At 45.4% G+C, this 19615-nt stretch overlaps 1 protein-coding gene across 3 annotated transcripts in view; it reads right to left on the reverse strand.

Moving 5' to 3' along the window:
• Window positions 1–19615, reverse strand: part of inpp5jb (inositol polyphosphate-5-phosphatase Jb) — a 108842-nt gene that overhangs the window by 17564 nt on the left and 71663 nt on the right. For all 3 annotated transcript variants that reach the window (XM_072247630.1, XM_072247628.1, XM_072247629.1), the window contains exons 5-8: window positions 16280–16396; window positions 12929–13104; window positions 10191–10302; window positions 2864–2973 (exon numbers count right to left, since the gene is read on the reverse strand). In XM_072247630.1, coding sequence (XP_072103731.1) covers window positions 2864–2973; window positions 10191–10302; window positions 12929–13104; window positions 16280–16396 — 515 coding nt within the window. The remainder of the gene's footprint in view (window positions 1–2863; window positions 2974–10190; window positions 10303–12928; window positions 13105–16279; window positions 16397–19615) is intronic.

The following is a 19615-nucleotide window of genomic DNA, read 5'->3' on the forward strand; positions in this document are numbered from 1 at the left end:
ACCCACCTGGCTTCACCTATCACCTTCCAGTTATCCTCCTTCCCCTCCTCCCACCTTTTTAATCCTGGCATCTTCCCCCTTCCTTCTCAGACCTGAAAAAGGGTCTCGGCCTGAAATGTCGACTGTACTTTCATTTCCATAGATGCTGCTTGACCTGCTGAGTTCCTCCAGCACAGGTGTGCAGTGCTAGCTGGAGCACACCAGAGCGCATCCGGCACATCTTTAAGAGAAAAGCCGAAATAAACAAGCTAATTAATTAGGTGCCGCCCAGGGTGATTTGAGTATCTCAGAAACTGCTGATCTCCTGGGATTTTTACACACAACAGACTCCGGAGTTTACAAAGAATGGTGCCAAAAACAAAAAAAAATCCAGTGAGTGGCTGTTATGTGAGCAAAAACATCTTGTTAAATCCACTCGCTCGATGTTTTTTTGTTTTTGGCACCATTCTTTGTAAACTCCAGAGTCTGTTGTGAGTAGAGATCCCAGGAGATCAGCAGTTTCTGAGATACTCAAATCACCCTGGGCTGCACCTAATTAATTAGCTTGTTTATTTCGGCTTTTTCCTTAAAGATGTGCCGGACGCGCACCGGTGCGCTCCAGCTAGCACTGCACCCCTGCCCCAGCATTGCTTTCGATTTCCAGCATTTGCAGGATTTTTCATGTTAAAGATAGAAGATTCCCATCCCCTAAAGGATGTGTGTGAATTAATTGGGTTCTTATATCTGTAATAGTCACGATTACTGATATCAGTTCTTTAATTAATTCCAGGTTTACCTAATTAACTGAATTTAAATTCCCTCACTGCCCTTAAGGGATTTCAATCTTGGTCTCCTGAGCATTAGGCCAGACCCAGATTGTAACCCTTCTGCTTCTGTCTTATTAACTAAAGAACGGCATCGATAGTGACACAAGAGATTCTGCAAATGCTGGAAATCCAGTGCAACACACACAGAATGCTGGAGAAACTCATTAGGTCAAGCAGCATCTATGGAGAGGAATAAAGAGTCAGCATTTTGAGTCAAGTCCTGATGAAGGGTCTCAGCCCGAAACATCAACTGTTTATTCATTTCCATAGATGTTGCCTGACCTGCTAAGTTCCTCCAGCATTTTGTGTGTCTTACATCAGATAGAGAAGATCTGATAGATAGGGTAGACAGCTGGTATATTTTTCCCACAGTAGAAATATCTCACACCATTGATTTCATTCACTATGTGCTGTGTCATATGACATGGGTGATCATGGTCTTTCCATGACCATGATTGGTCTTGGTAAATTTTTCTACAGACGTAGTTTGCCATTGCCTTCTTCTGGGCAGTGTCTGTACAAGATGGGTGACTCTAGCTATTATCAAGAGATTGTCTGTCTGGCATTAGTGGTTGCATAACCAGGACTTGTGACGTGCACCAGCTGCTCATACGACCATCCACCACCTGCTCCCATGACTTCACGCAACCCTGATTGGGGGCTTATCAGATGCTACACCTTGCCCAAAGGGTGACCTGCAGGCTAGCGGAGGGAAGGAGTGTCCTACACCTTCTTTGATAGAGACGTATCTCCACCCTGCCACCCAAGTCTCATACCATAGGTCATGAATTTAAGGTCGGAAGAGAAGCAAGGGGCAAGTTTATGTTATACAGAGAGGGATGGGTTCCTGGAATGCACTGCTAGGGATTATAGTGTTGGGAAATGAGATAGAGGTGCTCAAGAGGACCTTATTAGGTAGGCATATGAATGTGCAGAGAATGGAGGGTTAAGGACATTGTGTAGGCAGAGGGATTACTTTAGTGTTTTGGTCAGGTACTTTGATAGAAGGAATAAAGGCAAAGGTTATTTTCTAAATGGCTAGTGAATTCAGAAATCTGAGTACAAGGGAACTTGGGAGTCCTAGTGCAGGATTCCCTAAAGATTAACGTGTAGGTTGAGTTGGTGGTAAGAAAGGCAAATACAATGTTGGTATCCATTTCGAGAGGACTAGAATATAAAAGAAAGTCTGTAAGGTGTTGGTTAGACTGTATTTGAAGTATTATGAGCAGTTTCGGACCCCATATCTAAGTAAAGATGCGCTGGCAGTAGAGAGGGTTCAGAGGAAGTTTACCAGAATGATCCCAGCAATTAAAGGGTTATCATACATGAGTGTTTGAAGGCTTTGGGCCAATATTTGCTGGAGTTTAGAAGAATGAGGGGAGCACCTCATTAAAACTTACCTAATTTTGATAGGCCCTAGATAAAGTGGACATGGAGAGGATGTTTCCAATAGTGGGACAGTCTATGACTACAGTGCACAGCCTTAGAAGGATGCACTTTTAGAACAGAAATGAGGAGAAATTTCCATATCCAGAGGGTGGTGAATCTGTGGAATTCATTGCCACATATGGCTGTGGAGGCCAAATCCTTGGGTATATTTCAAATGGAGGTTGACGGGCTCTCGATTAGCCAGGGTGTCAAAGGTTACAGGAGGAAGGTAGGAGAATGGGGTTGGGAGGGAGATTAAATTAGCCATGATTGAATGGTAAAGCAGACTTGATGGACCAAATGGCCTAATTTCTGCTCCTATCATTTATGGTCTTAACCCCCATTGAAATATAGGTGCTATTTTAGATACAGTAGGAGTCCAGTGAAAATTCAATAGACTGATTCCTGTGATGGAGTGTATATTGGTATAGTTTTAAATTCATCACCTGGTAGATGAGATTTGCTAAGGTCTCCCATTCTGTGTGAGGAGTGACCAAATACAATTAGTTAAGCTGCACGATCAATGTGTGTTCAAATTTCTACAATCTAATGACTTTCCAAACTGAAGGTCAACACAAATAAAAAAACATCCCATGTGTCACAAGCAGAGAAGGTCGGAGCAGTCCTACCTGGTGTCAAATGTGTTTGTGCCCACGTCGTATTTGTACGTTGGCCTGAAGTTGAGAGGTCCCTCCTGAAATCCGTTTAGTGCAGGCTCAATCACCTTTGCAATGTTCAACTGACAAAAGACAAGTAGTATTGTTAATAAGCTGGGTACTGACCAGGGCAAGCAAATTATTTCAACATCAATTGACAAATGTCAACCTCGGCTCAATCTCATCTCTATATTAGAAGGTGGTGGGTCCTAATAAACACATAATCAAGTCTAATTCTCAATATTGAGCAAGGAGTTGTTGTTGGAGATGGTGGACTATCAGAGGAGCAACGAAAACAAAGCTGACATTCTAGGTAACTGACCTGAAACGCTAACTGGTTCTCTCCCTGCAGATGCTGCCTGACCTGTTGGATACTTCCGGCAAAGTTTGATTTTCATTTGTTTTCCAGATTAAGCAGTGGTTCAGTTTTGTTCCACTGGATTTATGGTTTCTTCAAATCTGATGTGCTCACGTTAGATGTAAAGAACTTAAAACCAGAAATATTCAATCAATAGACTTGAACAAATAAAAAATGCGCCAACCCATCAATCTGAACTCTCACTGTCGTTCTGACCCTACGGACTGTGTGCTCTCCTCATCTTCCTCTTTTATTTTACTTCTTCAACTTTGGAGAGGATATTAAGATATATTTTAAATAGCCAGTCTTTAACTGGAAGGCAATGATAGGCAGACACTGGACTCTGAATTATTTCAATCAATATGTTTGCTTCATCCCGACTTATTTTGCTGCACCACCCTTATAACTTTGAACAAATAATTATTTTTTATAAACTTAATTTGATCAAACGCACAGAGGGCAGTCTATACCTCTGCTGGAAAAATAGCTGATTTACTGAATAGAAACACACAGAGACTGCTCAGAACCGATGTGACCAGGAGAGGGCGCTATGAACTCAGGACCAATGGAAGGCTCCAAGAGCATAAGGAAGGCCATTCAGTTCTTATTCTGTCAAAGCAATAGATCTCCAACCTGAAAACCATTGCTTATGTTTTTCTACAATCCTGTGATTCATTTTACATCCAGAAATCATATATATTCCTCAATGACTGAGCATCCACAGACTTCTAGTGTAGAGAATTCCGAAGAATTCACCACCTTCAGCTTGTAGAAACTTCTCACCATTTCAGTCCTGAATAACCTACCCTTGTTTTAAGACCGTGAACTCCTTCTGGTCTCCTCAAGGGAAACATATTGCCGATATGTACCCTATCAAGACCTCGCAGTATTTTGTTTCTTGGCCTTCGAAACTCCAGAGAACATTCAATCTCTCGTCATATGCCAAGCCTGCTATCCTAGGAACGAATCCACACTCCAAATGTAGCAAATATGTCCTTTTTTTTTTGCATAAAAAGACTAAAAGTTCACACATTCCAGGTGTTGTAGTCTCACCAAGCACTAAGCCCTATGTAAGTGTAACAAGACATCTTTATACTTGTATTCAAATCCTCTTGCAATAAAAGGCACCATACCATTTGTCTTCCATTTGATAAATCTACACATTAACTTTTAATTGTAATTGTAGACGCACTCTCGAGTCCTTTTGAACATCAACATTTTTCAATCTCTCACAATTTTAAATTAATTTAAAAACTGTAAACCATTCAGTATTTGATTTTCTCCCATCGGTATTAACCTCACACATTTCCACACTGTGCGGTCTCTTCCACATTGATAGCCATCATTTCACTTATCCAACTACATACTCTTCAGCAACACACATAAATCGCTGGAGGAACTCAGCAGGCCAAGCAGCATCTATGGAAAAGAGCAAACAGTTCATGTTTCAGGCCTCCGAGACCCTTCATCAGGATGAAGAAGACCCTTCGTCCAGATGAAGGGTCTCGGCCCGAAATGTCAACTGTTTACTCTTTTCCATAGATGCTGCCTGACCTGCTGAGTTCCTCCAGCGTTTTGTGTGTGTTGCTTTGGATTCCAACATCTACGGATGTTTTCTGGTTTGTGAGGTATTCTTGAGGATCTTTTGTTTTTCCCTCACTATTCACATTCCCACATCATTTCATTCCATCAGCAAACTTGGAAATGTTACGCATCAGTCACCTCAGCCAAACTGCTGACATACTGTGGATATTTGTGACCAAGGCACCAGATCTGTGGTTTAAAGGATTCAAAGTACATTTATTATCAAAGTATATATGCAGCATACAACATTAAGATTCGTCTTCCCACAGACAGCCACGAAACGAAAAAGAACCATGGAACTCGTTCAAAGAAAAAAAACATCAACCCCCCCCACACCCCCACATGCAAAAAAACCCATGCAAACGGCAACAGAAAAACAAGCAAAAAACACAGAATATAAAGCACAAAGTCAAAAGGTAGACTTCAGTCCAACTCAGCGTTCCTTATTTGCAGGCTGCCCTGATTTAAAATCACCCAAACCAGCGACAAAAAAAGGAGCAACAACAAAAGCTAGAAACTCATCGAACCGTGAATTAGAGTCCACAATCCACAAACTGTGTTGATTAAACTTTGTTCCAGCACCATCCTCTGACAGCATCAAAGGAGGGAGGGAGGGAGGAGGGGAGAGGGGGAGAGGGGGAGAGGGGGGAGAAGGAGGAGAGGGGGAGAAGGGGGAGAGGGGGGAGAAGAGGGAGAGGGGGAGAGAGGGAGAGACACAAACGCACGCAGACAGCTTCGTCCGAAAGCAGCGAGCGAGAGGCTGGTAGATGGCGCGGAACATTCACTCACCCTCCACACCGGCCTTGACGATTTCAACCTTCCTCGGGGTTTCGGTCACCGAGATCGGTTGTGGGCCCGCGCCCTGCCGCCATGCTTCTTAGCCTCGATGTTGCACACTTCTCTCACAGCTTCGTGGATCCGTGTAAATGGGTGCTTGATGGTCAACGTGGACTCAGTGATCCAACGGACCTGCTTCCAAACTGGAGGACTCTATGAATCTGCCGCAGATGAGCTGGTGAGGTCTGCTTCTTCCACCACTTCCGTATGCCCCAGTACATTAATAAAATTTTCTCTATACTATTCCTGAATTCTCCTCCACTCTGAGCAGTCACAGGACAGAGAGGCCAAAATGCCAATGGGGATGTTTCATTTCTTCATCCAGACTTTGACTTGTTCCTTGAATTTCTTTTCCCAGATTGCCTGCGATATCTTCACATTCCCAAATTTAGGACAGAGTGTCTGTATAACCAGTCTGATGTTTGGCAACACGTCATGGCCTGCGCCATGTAGTAAACTGAGTGTAATTACGACCTTCAGTGTTGGAGACGTTGACCTGGGCAAGGACACTGAGATTGGTTTGCTTGTTCTGCCAGTGAGGGGTACTTGCTCACAGCCCGTTAGGCCTCTGGCATTTAGGGTAGCAATGAAGGTCCTACATCTCTGTCTGTCCTTGCCCATCTTCTCTACTGTGCCCCAGGTAGAGTTCAGGATCCTCATTTCTGCCTCTACGGTACGGTGCCCAGTTGTCTTTGGTCTCCCGCGTTTCCTCTGCCCTTCAAGGGTCCAGTGAAGTGCTGTATTGATGATGGAGTTGGCCCTCTCTTCTCACCACATGGCCAATCCATCTCCAACATTTCCCCATGACAATTGTGGACACATCCTCTTGATGATACCGAAGGAGTAGGGCATATTGGACATCTTTCTTGGCGGGAAAATACGGAGGGGCACGTCGTGGAATGACAACAGCTAGGAGCATATTGCCTCTAATTCTGTACAGCCAGTTCCACGAACTCACTGCAGGGGGCGCTCACAGCTCACTGGTCCGGGATAGCCAAACTGAGTGCCCATCTCTTCCTTCATCACAAACAGTGCTTTCAGAGTGAAGATGAATGACTTACTCCCATTCCAGATCTGTAGACCCTGAGAGTTGCTGATGAGGCCAACGTGGGACCCGCAGACACTGCTGTACTTGGGCAAGTACTGGCTTGTTTGGCTAGGGAGTTGGTGCTATCCATCCTCCGTACTCCCAGCGACGGGAGTTGAGGCTCTCAATGTCAACCTGGGTGCTGCTACTCCAATTTGAATAATCGTCGGCCAGGGATTCCAGTGGGCTGCTGGGGATGTGACACTTATTCAGGGTTTGAAAACAGGATTGAACATTTTTTTTAACCTTCCATCCACCTATAATTTCTTGATGGTATTGGAATGAAACGTTTCAGGATTGAAACATTAAGCATGTAAACAAATGCCCTCATTGGGAAATGATGTTTAACATGGGTTTGCATATCAGAGAATATAGAGCTCAGAATAGAATGCACAGTATGGGACCTTCATCCCCCGATGTTGTGCCAACCTTTTAATCTACTCTGATCAATTTAACCCTTCCTTCCCCATAGCCCTCCAGCGCGGCAGCGCAGTGGTTAGCCAAACGCTTTACAGTACAGGCAGCCCGGGTTCAATTCCCGCCGCTGCCTGTAAGGAGTTTGTACGCCCTCCCCGTGACCGCGTGGGTTTCCTCCGGGTGCTCCGGTTTCCTCCCACAGCCCAAAGACGTACCGGTCGGTAGGCTCATTGGTCATTGTAAATTGTCCAGTGACTTGGCTAGCATTAAATTAGGGGGGAGGGGTTGCTGGGTGGTGTGGCTTCAAGGGCCAGAAGGGCCTACCCTGAGCTGTATCTCAATAAATTTTTAAAAATCCATGTGTCTATCTAGGAGTCTCTTAGATTTCCCTGCTGCATCTGCCTCCACCACCACCTCTGGCAGTGCATTCCACACCTACCACTCTCTGTGTAAAAAAACTACTTATGACATCGCCCCTATAGTTTCCTCCAATCACCTTAAAATTATGCATTCCTCGTCATATTAGCCACTTCCACCCTGGGCATAATCTCTCTCGCGTCCTGCATTTAGACTTCAGGGATTATACAGGGTAAGTATCAACAGATTTATTAATGATGAATGAGTTTTTTAAAAAATGTCCAGAACAGGAGGATAACTTCTCTGCACTTTGAAATACCACCTTAGAATGGGCTCTGTGCACCGGAGAGCGCCAAAGCATCACTAGATGGAAGTACGTGCTCAGTGCAGGAGGGTGTTACGTTATGTAACTCCAAAACCTTCAACTAATTGAAAGCCAAACGACGGAGCCCAGGAAAGCTAATGTACTGTGTTTTCACGCATCACGTGGTAGCGTCGTGACACGTGCAACTCACGTGTTTTTTTTACATATAACCCATAACGAGTTATTTAAACAAATAAAGAATGCTTAATCAAGGACATATTTGATTTGCCCAGCTAATACGATGAACTGATTCTGAGGCCTTGGGCCTGCTCTGGGCTGCTCCAAAGATTCAGATCCAAGGACTCCGTTTGGTTCGGAATGCTGTTGCTGTCGATCGCTTCCATTGTTTGCATGATTTGTTGTTTTTTTTTTCTCTGTGCTCACTGGGGGTTGGTCTTTATTTTTTTTTATTGGGTTCTTTCGGGTTTCTTGCTTTGCGGCTGCCCGTAAGCAAACAAATCTCAAGGCTGTATAATTTATACGTTCTTTGATAATAAATGCAATTTGAGTCTTTGATTTGCAATGTTACTCAAATATTAAATAGTAAATACACAACAGAGGACATGCCTGCTGACTGGACATCAAGGGCTGAGAGAGCAAGAACATGCACTGGCAAATTCCTGTGTGCAGTTCAAAGAAAGACTCAGTTTGATTGAGTACCAGCTGCACATGAAGTTAGGGACCCTCAGGGTGGACAGCCTGCGGCATGGCTGAGGGGCAGGCACACATTAAAGAAAGGGAGGAAACTAATAGCAAAGGAGGTCTCAACCAATCTTAAAACACCCTGCACCTGAATGTTTTTGCACTGGCTCACTCCTTATTTCAAACTTACACCCCTGCGGTCTGCTCGTTCCAGTTTGGCAGGCAGATGGAGAGCTTTCTGTTCGGCCTCAAGACACCTGAATTTTATCACTCTGCATTTCCCAAAATGGCTGTGTTGTCATGACAACACACCTGCTGATCAGGCCCATTTCCTCAGGCAATGACAAAATGAGTAGCTGAATATCCATGATGGATTTAACTGAGGTAAAGCTGGGCCAAGAACACAGAGAGGACAGATTGTATGGTATTTGTCATTAACTCTCAGTACAGACCCACTTGTCACTGTCCTGCTCCACAAAGTGGAGCTCTGTGGTCCCGCTGTTATAAGCAACACTAATATTCTGGAACCAGCACTTATCGCTTGTCCTGACTGGGGGAAAATAAACAGCTGCAGCAACCCTCAGCATTCACACAGTGAGACAATGCGTCGACGTGCGGGAAGAGGACCATTTCTGCTTTTTGTTTTAATTTTTATTAATGCCCAGTACTCACTGTTCAGGAACCTGTGAATTTCTTCATTTGCTATCTTTGTTTTTAAACCTGACCATTTCTCTCTTCCCCTTCCGAATAAACACACACAGCGCTGCTTTTTCTCACCCGTTTCTTGCTGCGCTTTTTTTAAAAACTCGAACATCTCGCTGTGTTTCAACAGGTAGGTAGCCATCTTGGGATCGTTTTAAAACTTACTCATCACCACTATCATGTTTTGTAACTCCAAAACATAAAATCAATTTAACAGAAAAGATGGAGAGTCTGAAATGCGAGTCTAAGTTAGTTTTTACTTTAAGCGAAGGTGTGCACGTATCACGTGGTAGCGACATGACGTGTGACATTCACATACTTTGTACATTTAACTGTAATAAATTATTTAAACCACAAAGAATGCTGAATCAAACAATACATTTACAGTATTAATCAAATATTACTGATAAATTAAATACACAACAGTATCCCATGTTCCAGGCTGGAGTGAAACTTGGACCTTGAAGTGAAATGTCATCCTCATTTGAGCCACATGTTTTCTGAACATAAAGATACCCTTGCTGGATTTAGAGAGGGCTTTTATCTTAACGATGGCCTGGTGCTGGTTGTGACACCTGAAAGAACGGACCGGTGGCACAATGGCAGGCAGAGAGCACTGCTCCCTCATGGTTCCAGCCTCTTCGGGCAACAGGACTGGAGGTGCTGCCTTTGTCGAGTTTGCCTATTCCCCGCATTGTTGTCCCCTGGGTGCTCTGGATCCCTCTGCGCTGACTGGCTCATTAATTGGTTATTGTAAATGGCCCCTTGTGTAGGTGTGTGGTGGGAGAATTGACCGGAGTTGGTCGGCAGGGGAGTGATAATAGGTTAAAGGGAAATGTGGGGGAGTAGTGTTGATGGGATTGCTCTGAGAACCAGCATAGACTCAATGGGCTGAATGGCTTCCTTCCACGTCCTGACAAGATACAAGAAATGCCCATGCCATTGACCATACCTGGTCCTTCTCCCACAGCATACCCAACTTGTTCTTCTCAATGGCATTTTTGATGAAGCGAATATCGTACTGCTCAATCCGAAAGTTCAGGTCACCGAACCAGAAGACAACGCTGTATAGAAACACAAATGAGTGACAGCCAACAAGAAGGAGAGTTACGTTTTCATCCCAACTCATTCCTACACCTCTCTGAATCTGAAAGCTCTTGTTCTTTTTGACCCTCACAGCCCTTTGCTCGCTTTTTCTGTGACTGGAAGGGAGCCCAGATCAGAGGCTCCCAATCTGTCTTGTATGCCGTAGACCATTACCATTAAGCAAGAGGTTCGTAGACTCCAGGTGGAAACCCCTGGCCCAGATCATTTTCTCAGCAGGTGTCTGCAGCTGCACATCCTTCACCATTCATCATTTTCCTGCGCTTGCTGAGTGGCAGGTCCAACAGCTCCCTCTGCAATCCAACTCCTTCCCTTGTTGAGAGCAAATCACCCCACAAGGAAGCAACTTCACCAAAAGCCTCCATAGCGACCACCTCCTTCAACAGCAGCCAGACCTCCTTACTCTACTCTACTCTACTCTTGCTCTCGCAAAGCTCTGCAGGTGTACCATTCTGACTGGTTATGTCACCGGCAGGTTTGGAGGCTCCAATGCAAAAGGTGCAGAGATCATACAATACACTCAGCCCGTTCCATCTCGGTCACAACCCTCCCCAGCATCGAGGACATCTTCAAAAGGCAGCATCCATCATTAAGGACCCTCATCATCCAGAACATGCCCCCTTCTCATGATTTCCATCAGGGAGGAGGTGGACATACAGTCAATGTTTAGGAACAGCTTCTTTCCTTCCACTGTCAGATTTCTGAACGGCCCATAAACCCATGAACAGTACCTCGCCATGCTGGTCTCCTTTTCTACCATTTATCTATCTATCTAATTTCAGGGTCAAAGCGCTCAGCAGAGATGGTGCTCGGTGTCAGAGGGCTGGTCAGAGGCTCGGAGTTTTTGGACGGACTCAAGAGTCGGCTGTGGTCGGGTGCTTCCAGGAAGCTGCATCGGCAAGTTTGTGGCGCTGGAAGCTCATGGCAGGAAGAGTTTTTTTTTTCTTCCTTCTACCGTCTGTGTGAAATGATGGGACTTTCGAGAGACTTTGAGACTTTTCACCGTGCCCATGGTCTGTTCTTCATCAAATTACGGTATTGCTTTGCACTGTTGTAACTATATGTTATAATTATGTGGTTTTTGTCAGTTTTTCAGTCGGTTTGTCCTGTGTATCTGCGATATCATTCTGGAGAAACATTGTATCATTTCTTAATGCATGCATTACTAAATGACAATAAAAGAGGACTGGGTGTCCTCATAATCTAATCTAAAAAAAATCTAATCTAAATATTTCTTATACTAATCCTTTTATGTAATGCCCTCTGCCATCTGATTTCTGAATGGACACTGAACCCATGAACACTACCTCACTGCCACACACACAAAATGCTGGAGGAACTCAGCAGGCCAAGCAGCATCTATGGAAAAGAGTGCAGTTGACGTTTCGGGTCGAGACCCTTCGGCAGGACCCAACCCAAAATGTCAACTGTACTCGTTTCCACAGATGCTGCCTGGCCTGCTGAGATTCTCCAGCGTTCTGTGTGTTTCGCTTGGATTTCCAGCACCTACAGATTTTCTCTTGTTTGTGATTGGAACATTACCTCACTACTTTGTTTTAATTTCTATTTTTGCACTACTTATTTAACAGATGATTCAGTGTTGTTAGCCGAGACTGAGGACGAGTTACTCAGAATGGTAGATAAGATAAATGCTGAGGGAGAACGATTTGGAATGAAGATAAATGCTGCAAAGACGAAGATGATGGTAGTATCACGGAAGAAAGAAGTCCCCAAAATCAGTATCAAAATTAACGGCGTAGGCATAGAGCAAGTCAAGAAGTTTGTGTACTTGGGACAGATGGTCACAGAGGATGGGAAATGTGATACAGAAATTAGACGAAGAATTGAGATTGCAAGATCAACGTTCTGGAGCCTGAGTGAGTGACAATGCTATGTGGCAAGAGGCTGGACTTTGGGCTGTGTTGTAGAATTTGGAAATGCTGCGTCTGGAGCAGTCTGTTGTATGGAGTCGAATCGTGGACCTTATGCAAGGAAGTGCAACGACGACTGGAGGCATTTGAAATGTGGTGATTAAGGAGAATGCAGAAAATTAGATGGGTGATGAAGATCAGTAATATGGAAGTGTTGAAGAGAGCGAGGAGAGTAAAGGAGTTGCTGAAGAATGTGCAGAAAAGGAAGCTGGAATATGCTGGACACTTGTTAGGAGGTGGTGGACTGCAGAAATTGTTATTGGAAGGGATGATACAAGGAAAGAGGGAAACAGGAAGGCAGCGAACCACTTGGTACGATAATGTGAGGCAATGGACTGGGTTGAGTTATGCTGAGGCCAGAAAAAGAGCACAAGATCGAAGAAGATGGAGGTGCATAGCCGCCAACCCTGGATTCGGGACGGCACCCACTGACTGACTGACTGATTTAACTATTATATAGAAATAAATATATATATGTGTGTATGTATATATACTGACTGTAATTTGCAGTTTTTTTCTATATTAATGCATTTTACGGCTGCTGCAAAACAACAAATCCCATGACGTACGTCAGTGATAATAAACAACTCTAGTTCGTCTCCTCGAAGGCTGGAGGCTGCTGCCCAGAACGCACGGCGGCAGAACCCATACTCACTCATGGTCGAGGACTCCACTGGCGGCGGGGCCATTAAACTGCTGCAGCTGCAGGATGCTCTCAAAGTCGTCCATCCGCTGCTCCGAGTTCTCCATGTGAGCCGGCAAGTGGCAATTGAGGAAACAAATCATGTGGCCGCTCAGAGACAGCCTGGCGCTGACCGCTCCCTTATTCCCCTGTTGCACAACAATGGAGAGCACGGTCACTGCCATCCACGCTTCTGAGGGGCACCACACTCTCACATTCGGCGGGCAGGACACAGGGACACCCACACCTCATCAGTTCTACCGTTCAGGGCAGGAGGCAGAAAGAGATGGGCATCTCTGAAATAACTGAAACAGGTTCCTGCGGCTCCAAGGGGTGAATAGTCAAGGCTAATGAACACAGGTGGTAAAAGTAAACTCCTCTACCCTTCAGGAGCTATTGATTCCTTTGCCTCTAAAACACTTGGGGCCTAGTATCTATTCCCAACAGGAGTGGAACTCACTGAGCTTATCAGGTGGTGTTCCAGGGCTGGCTACGACTGTCTCCTAGGAGTTGGGAAGGCAGCTTCAGGTGGAAAAATGGTTCCCCCCCCCCCCCCAACCCCAAATGTACATTTCTAATTGCATGTAAATTAAAGTCTGTCACGAGCCTTGTGGCCCATCAGGCCAGTGCTTATGCCAGTTTCTGTGGCGTGAAGCAACTGAGAGTATGAGACTACCCCCCCCCGCCCCCCGGATAGGACGCCAGTCTATCGTGAGGTTAACCTCCAGCATTTTTGCCGGTACTCATTCTCAGCTGAGTAGACTGGAGCATTGTGTGGTTAAGTGCCTTGCTCAAGGACACAACACACTGCCGCGGCCGAGGTTCGAACCCACGACCTTCAGATCGCTAGTCCATCAGCCTAACCCACTTGGCCACGCGCCACACTGCATGTAAATAGAGCTCTAATTAGTCAACATTCATCTGTGTCAAAATCAAGGTCAAGTTTATGGTCACAAGCGCATGTACAACGGAAAACTTCCTTGCAGCACTATCATAAGCACACAGCATTAGGAACACAACATTCACAACAGCATAAATTACACAAAATTAAACACTAGCCTCCCCAGTATCTAGGACATCTTCAAAAAGCGTCGCCTCAAAAAGGCAGCATCCGTCATTAAGAGCCCCCACCATCCAGGCCGTGCCTTGTTCTCATTGATACCATCAGGGACAAGATACAGAAGCCTGAAGGCACACACTCAGCGATTCAAAAACAGCTTCCTCCCCTCTGGCATCAGGTTTCTGAATGGACATTGAACCCATGAACACCACCGCACTACTTTCTAATTTCTATTTTTGCATTATTTATTTAATTTACCTATTTTGTGTGTGTGTGTGTGTGTGTGTGTGTGTGTGTGTGTGTACGTACACTTACTGTAATTCATGGTATTTTTCATTTCTTATGTACTGCATTGTACTGCCACCACAAAGACAACAAATTTCCTGACGTATGCCGGTGATATTAAACCTGATTCTGATTCTGAAGAAAGGACATAATCAGAACACAATAAAAGACCACGACAGTGCTAAGTGGTCACCGTGCTCATCGTATTGCAGCACTGAGGTGATTAAGGTTCAAGAACTGAACGGCTGAAGGGAAGTAGCTGTTCCTGAACCTGGCGGTGTAGACTTCAGGCTTCTATACCTCCTGCCCAAGTGGTTACTGTGAGAAGGCGTGGCCCGGGTGGTGGAAGACTTTGATGATAGATGTGTTCCATCCAGGCATGACAAGACAGAGTCATAGATGATTAGATACAGTCAGGGGTTCCTTGCCTGGGGTCCATGGACCACTCAGTTAGGGGTAGGGGCCCATGGCATAAAAAAGGTTGAGAACCCCTCAGTTACAGGATTATGGGGACAATTTCCTTCCAGAACAAAACGAATTTTAGAATGAAATTAATGTATACAAACTCCCTCACAGTCATCAGTGAAAACACAGGAACACAGATATGTGCACCATCAAAGGTATATGGGCATAATAGCTCAGGGTATGATCAAATACATAGGGACAAAAGAGGACAGGACATGAATCCAATTAAGCATATACATATAAGGGCAGCACGGTAGCCTAGTGGTTAGCACAACGCTTTACAGTATAGGCAACCCCGGTTCAATTCCCAGCACCACCTGTAAGGAGTTTCCGTGACTGCGTGGGTTTCCTCCAGGTGCTCTGGTTTCCTCCCACAGTCCAAAGACGTACTGGTTGGTAGGTTAATTGGTCATTGTAAATTGTCCCATGATTAGGGTAGGGTTAAAACAGGGGACTGCTGGGCAGCGTGGCTCGAAGGGCAGGAAGAGCCTATTCCGCACCGTATCTCGGTAAATAAATAAATATGTATGGACACAGGTGAGCAAAGACACAGAACATAAACACAGTCAAGATCGGTTGTACGGAACGTGACATACATTGCTCCAATCAAACCCTCCCTCAGTAAGTTCAATGTAGTGTACGCAGCATTGTCAAGTGTGCATCACAGAATAGATTAATCGACTGCAAACAGTAATTAGTGCCTAGGTTCATCTTCACATGCCTGCATAACGAGCTGCTTCTTATGTCAAATGGCAGCAGAACAATGCTGGCAGGATGTGAATGAGCAGGTATCATGAGTGCCACAAAAAATGAATGGTTATCACAGTGTAGGGTGATTACTGAGATCCCGATGCTTTCTAATCTCTGCCTGTGCTGACAGCAGAATGAACATGTTTCTGAGATCCCTCATGGCTCTAAAGGAGCTGATGTTATTGTATACTGTGGCAGGATGGGGTGGGAGGGTACAATGTATATTTTAGGAACTGCTGCCTTGCTGGTGCTTGTCATCTGTGCTGCAGTCACAGTCAGTGAAATGTAAACAAAGCCTTTTACCTCCTGGTAACCTACACTTGGTTTTTAGCTTATAGCAGATTTGTGATTGGGCCAACGTTTAGGCTTCTACAACATAGCTCATTTGGTAACAGTGCACTTCATGCCCAGTTCCGGACAGGTCAGGTACAATGCTAATCTATTTGAATTAGAGTTGCCCTGACCTCAAGAGGGCGCTGTTCTCAATTTATGGTCCTGAGGATCAGCTTTGTTGTGATGCCCTCAGGATAGACTAGCCTGCTCCTCTTGCTGTCATATCACACGTGGTTGGTCAAGAAATTGAGGACATTTTGGCCCCAATGAACCTTGGAGAGGCAGAATCTCCAAGGTTGAAGGATAAATAAGGGAGCAGAAGCACCAGCAAGGAGTAATGGTATAGTGGTCACCACAGCAACATTTGTTTGAATGATTTTAGTTCACTCCCTGCAAAGAAAACATCTATCCATAGTGATTTTGAAGCTTACCCAGTATCCACCAAGACCCGTCCTGGTGCAGTCTGTCTGGATGTCCTGCAGGCTTGGCAGGAGGTAGTATTTGGCAAACACCAAGAGCAGTTGCCCCTGCATCCTCTCAGAGGTCACCTGGGCCAGGAGAAAATCAGGGCTAGTTTTAGGCCTTAGCAACATTAGTTAAAGTTCTATTACAAAAACACCACTAATCATTTCATTTAACATGGAAGTATTACTGGTACAGAGCAGGACTGGCACTTATAAAAGCATCTTCCACCCGGCCATGCGATGTTCTACGGGCCTTCAGTATTCAGAGCAGTGTGGGTTAGACCAAAAGACTAGGTGTAGAGCCAAAGAGACAAGAGGGAGAACAACATTTAGTCAAAGGGGTGGTTTTCAAGAAGGCAGAGTACTGGTTATAAAGGAATTTGAAAATTCAGGACAACACACACAAAATGCTAGAGGAACTCAGCAGGCCAGACGGCAGCTATGGATAGGAGTAAACAGTCAATGTTTAGGGCCGAGACAGTTCCTCAGGACTGGAAAGAAAGGGGAAAAGTCAGAGTAGGAAGGTATGGTGGGGGGGGAGGAAGGGAGGAAGAGGTACACAGTGGCAGGTGATTGGTGAAACCGGGAGAGGGGGAGGAGATGAAGTAAAGAGCTGAGAAGTTGATTGGTGAAAGAGGTAAAGGGCTGGAGAAGGGGGAATCTGAAGGAGAGGACACAAGGCCATGGAAGAAAGGGAAGGGGGAGAGGCACCAGAGGGAGGTGATGGGCAGGAAAGAAGAGAAGGTGTGAGAGGGAAACAACAATGGGGAATGGTGAAGGGGGGGTGGGCCTGCAGGACAATTACCAGAGGTTCGAGAAATCGACGTTCATACCATCAGGTTGGAGGCTACCCAGACGGAATATAAAGTGTTGCTCCTCCAACCTGAGCATGGCCTCTTTGTAGCAGTGTGGAGGTCTGAGAGGCAGTCGAAGGCAAAATTGGAAATAATCATGTGAAGGGAGGAAATTATTGAGAGGCTGGGATAAGCGGGGAAAAAAGGGTTCTGAAGGCAGAGTCTGGTAGCAGAATTTTGGATGAGACAGAGTTTACATACTAGACTTTCTCCATCTTTCCCTGGCTTTCTCATCCCTCCCTTATCCTCAGAGATTTGTCCTTCATCCGCTCACTATCTCGTTCACATGCCCGCAATATCACCATTCTATACAAGGTGTCTGTTTTTACATTTAAAATAAATTGATGAACTCGTTACATGTGGCCGCTATTGGAGAGCCAACGTTATTGGCCATCACTGCAAAAGCAGGAACAAGTCACCCACTTGGTGTGAGCCTAGATATACCGGACAGCCAGTGATACGTTTCTGTCTCTGAAGGCATTAGTTTGGGTTTTTATGACAATCCAACCATTTCCACACCACATAAACTGACAACATTTTATTGACATTTTTTAAAATGAGATTCAAGTACTAAAGTGCTAGGGTGAGGTTTGATATTTTAGTCTACAGCACTGAAATACTATGTTAATGTTTAAGCAAACCATCAGGGTGACCTGGTTCCAATCTGGTTTGGTAGGCTCTGAGGTGGTTGACTAGGCCAACAGATGGTGGGGAAGTCAGGTGGTCCAGTTCTTCCATCATTTGCGCTAAGCTCCTGATGTTTGAATAATCCTCAAATCATTCTGAATGCTCCCTCTCCCAGTGAGAGTGTTGTACTTCTTTTTAAGAGAGTAATCCTGGAACCTTTTCCTCTGTTCATCCTTACGGTGACTGAGCTCCACACAAAGTTGTCTGTTTCAGAAATATGCAGTTGGGGAGTGATGCACTATCAATTACTCCAAAAGACCTATAGACATGGTTTACCACAGGGAGGCAAAAGACGTGACCTGCCGACCAGTGCGGACTGAGTCCGGTTAGAGTCTCCGGGTTGTGTTGTTGGTGGGGAGAGGGTGCTGATTCACCATCAATCATTCTGCCAGTGGATTGAAAGGGCCTTGCAAAGACCACGTAAGTGATCACCTAACTGGCTGCATCGCTGTCTGGTATGGGGGTGCGAGGGACATTCCACTGGATCAAAATTAGCTGCAGAAGTTGTACACTCAGTCAGCTCCATCACGGGCACTAGCCTCCACGGCATCTTCAAGGAGTGATGCCTCAAAGAGGCGGAATCCATCATTAAGGACCCCCATCACACAGGACGTAGGTTCAATGTACATTCAGAAATCGGATGGCAGAGGGGAAGAAGCTGTTCCTGAATCAGTGAGTGTGTGCCTTCAGGCTCCTGTATCTCCTCCCTGATGGCAGCAATGACAGCAAGGCATGACCTGGGCGATGGGGGTCCTTAATGATGGATGCTGTCTTTTTGAGGCATCGCTCCTTGAAGATGTCCTGGATATTACGGGGGCTGGTGCCCATGACGGAGCTGACAAAGTTCACAACTCTCTGCAGCTTACTTCAATCCTGTGCAGTAGCCCAGATGGTGATGCAGCCAGTCAGAATGCTCTCCACCATACACCTGTAGAAATTTTCAACTGTTTTTGGAGAATACCGAATCTTCTCAAACTCCTAATGAAAAATAGCTGCTGTCATGCATTTTTTTGTTGCTGCATCGATATATTGGGTCCAGGAGAGATCTTCAGAGACATTGACACCCAGGAACTTGAAATAGTTTACCCTTTCCACTTCCGACCCCACTATAGGGACTGATGTATGTTCCCACGTGTTACCCTTGCTGAAGTCTTTGGTCTTACTGACGTTGAGCGCAAGACTGTTCCCACCCCAGCTCAGGTCAGGTCACCAACTGATGAAGCCTTCATCCCTATCCATGCAGAACTGACAGTTCCAAACATCGGCTAGCTGCAGCTGATGGAAATCATGGTTACTCATCCAGAGCAAGGTCTGGCCTCTGTTGTTGACCCTCATAGCTCCAAGCCTACACAGAGTGATTGGCCTCTTGGTTAGCTTTATCACAGAGACACTCAACAGTGGAGGAGAAAGGGAAAGGTTGTCAAATCATGAACACGCACAAAATGCTGGAAGAACTCAGCAGGTCAAGCAGGAGAGGAATAAACAGTCGTTGTTTCAGGACAAGACCCTTCATCAGGACCTGAAACAGCCACAATTCTCCATGGGAGTTGCTGGGTGCTGCAAAACAGAGGGGAATCTGGGTGACCTGTGTTTCCTTCCCCAGCCTGACAGGAAGCCTGTTCATTCATGACGGCTCGGCCCAAAACGTCGACTGTTCATACCTCTCCAGAGGTGCCTCCCAATCTGCTGAGTTCGTCCAGCATTTTGTGTTTGCTGCTCTGGATTTCCAGCATCTGCATTTGGAAATGATCAAAGTCTCCCA

This window comes from Mobula birostris, chromosome 31 (genome assembly GCF_030028105.1).
Source record: "Mobula birostris isolate sMobBir1 chromosome 31, sMobBir1.hap1, whole genome shotgun sequence".
Classification (NCBI taxonomy): Eukaryota; Metazoa; Chordata; class Chondrichthyes; order Myliobatiformes; family Myliobatidae; genus Mobula; species Mobula birostris.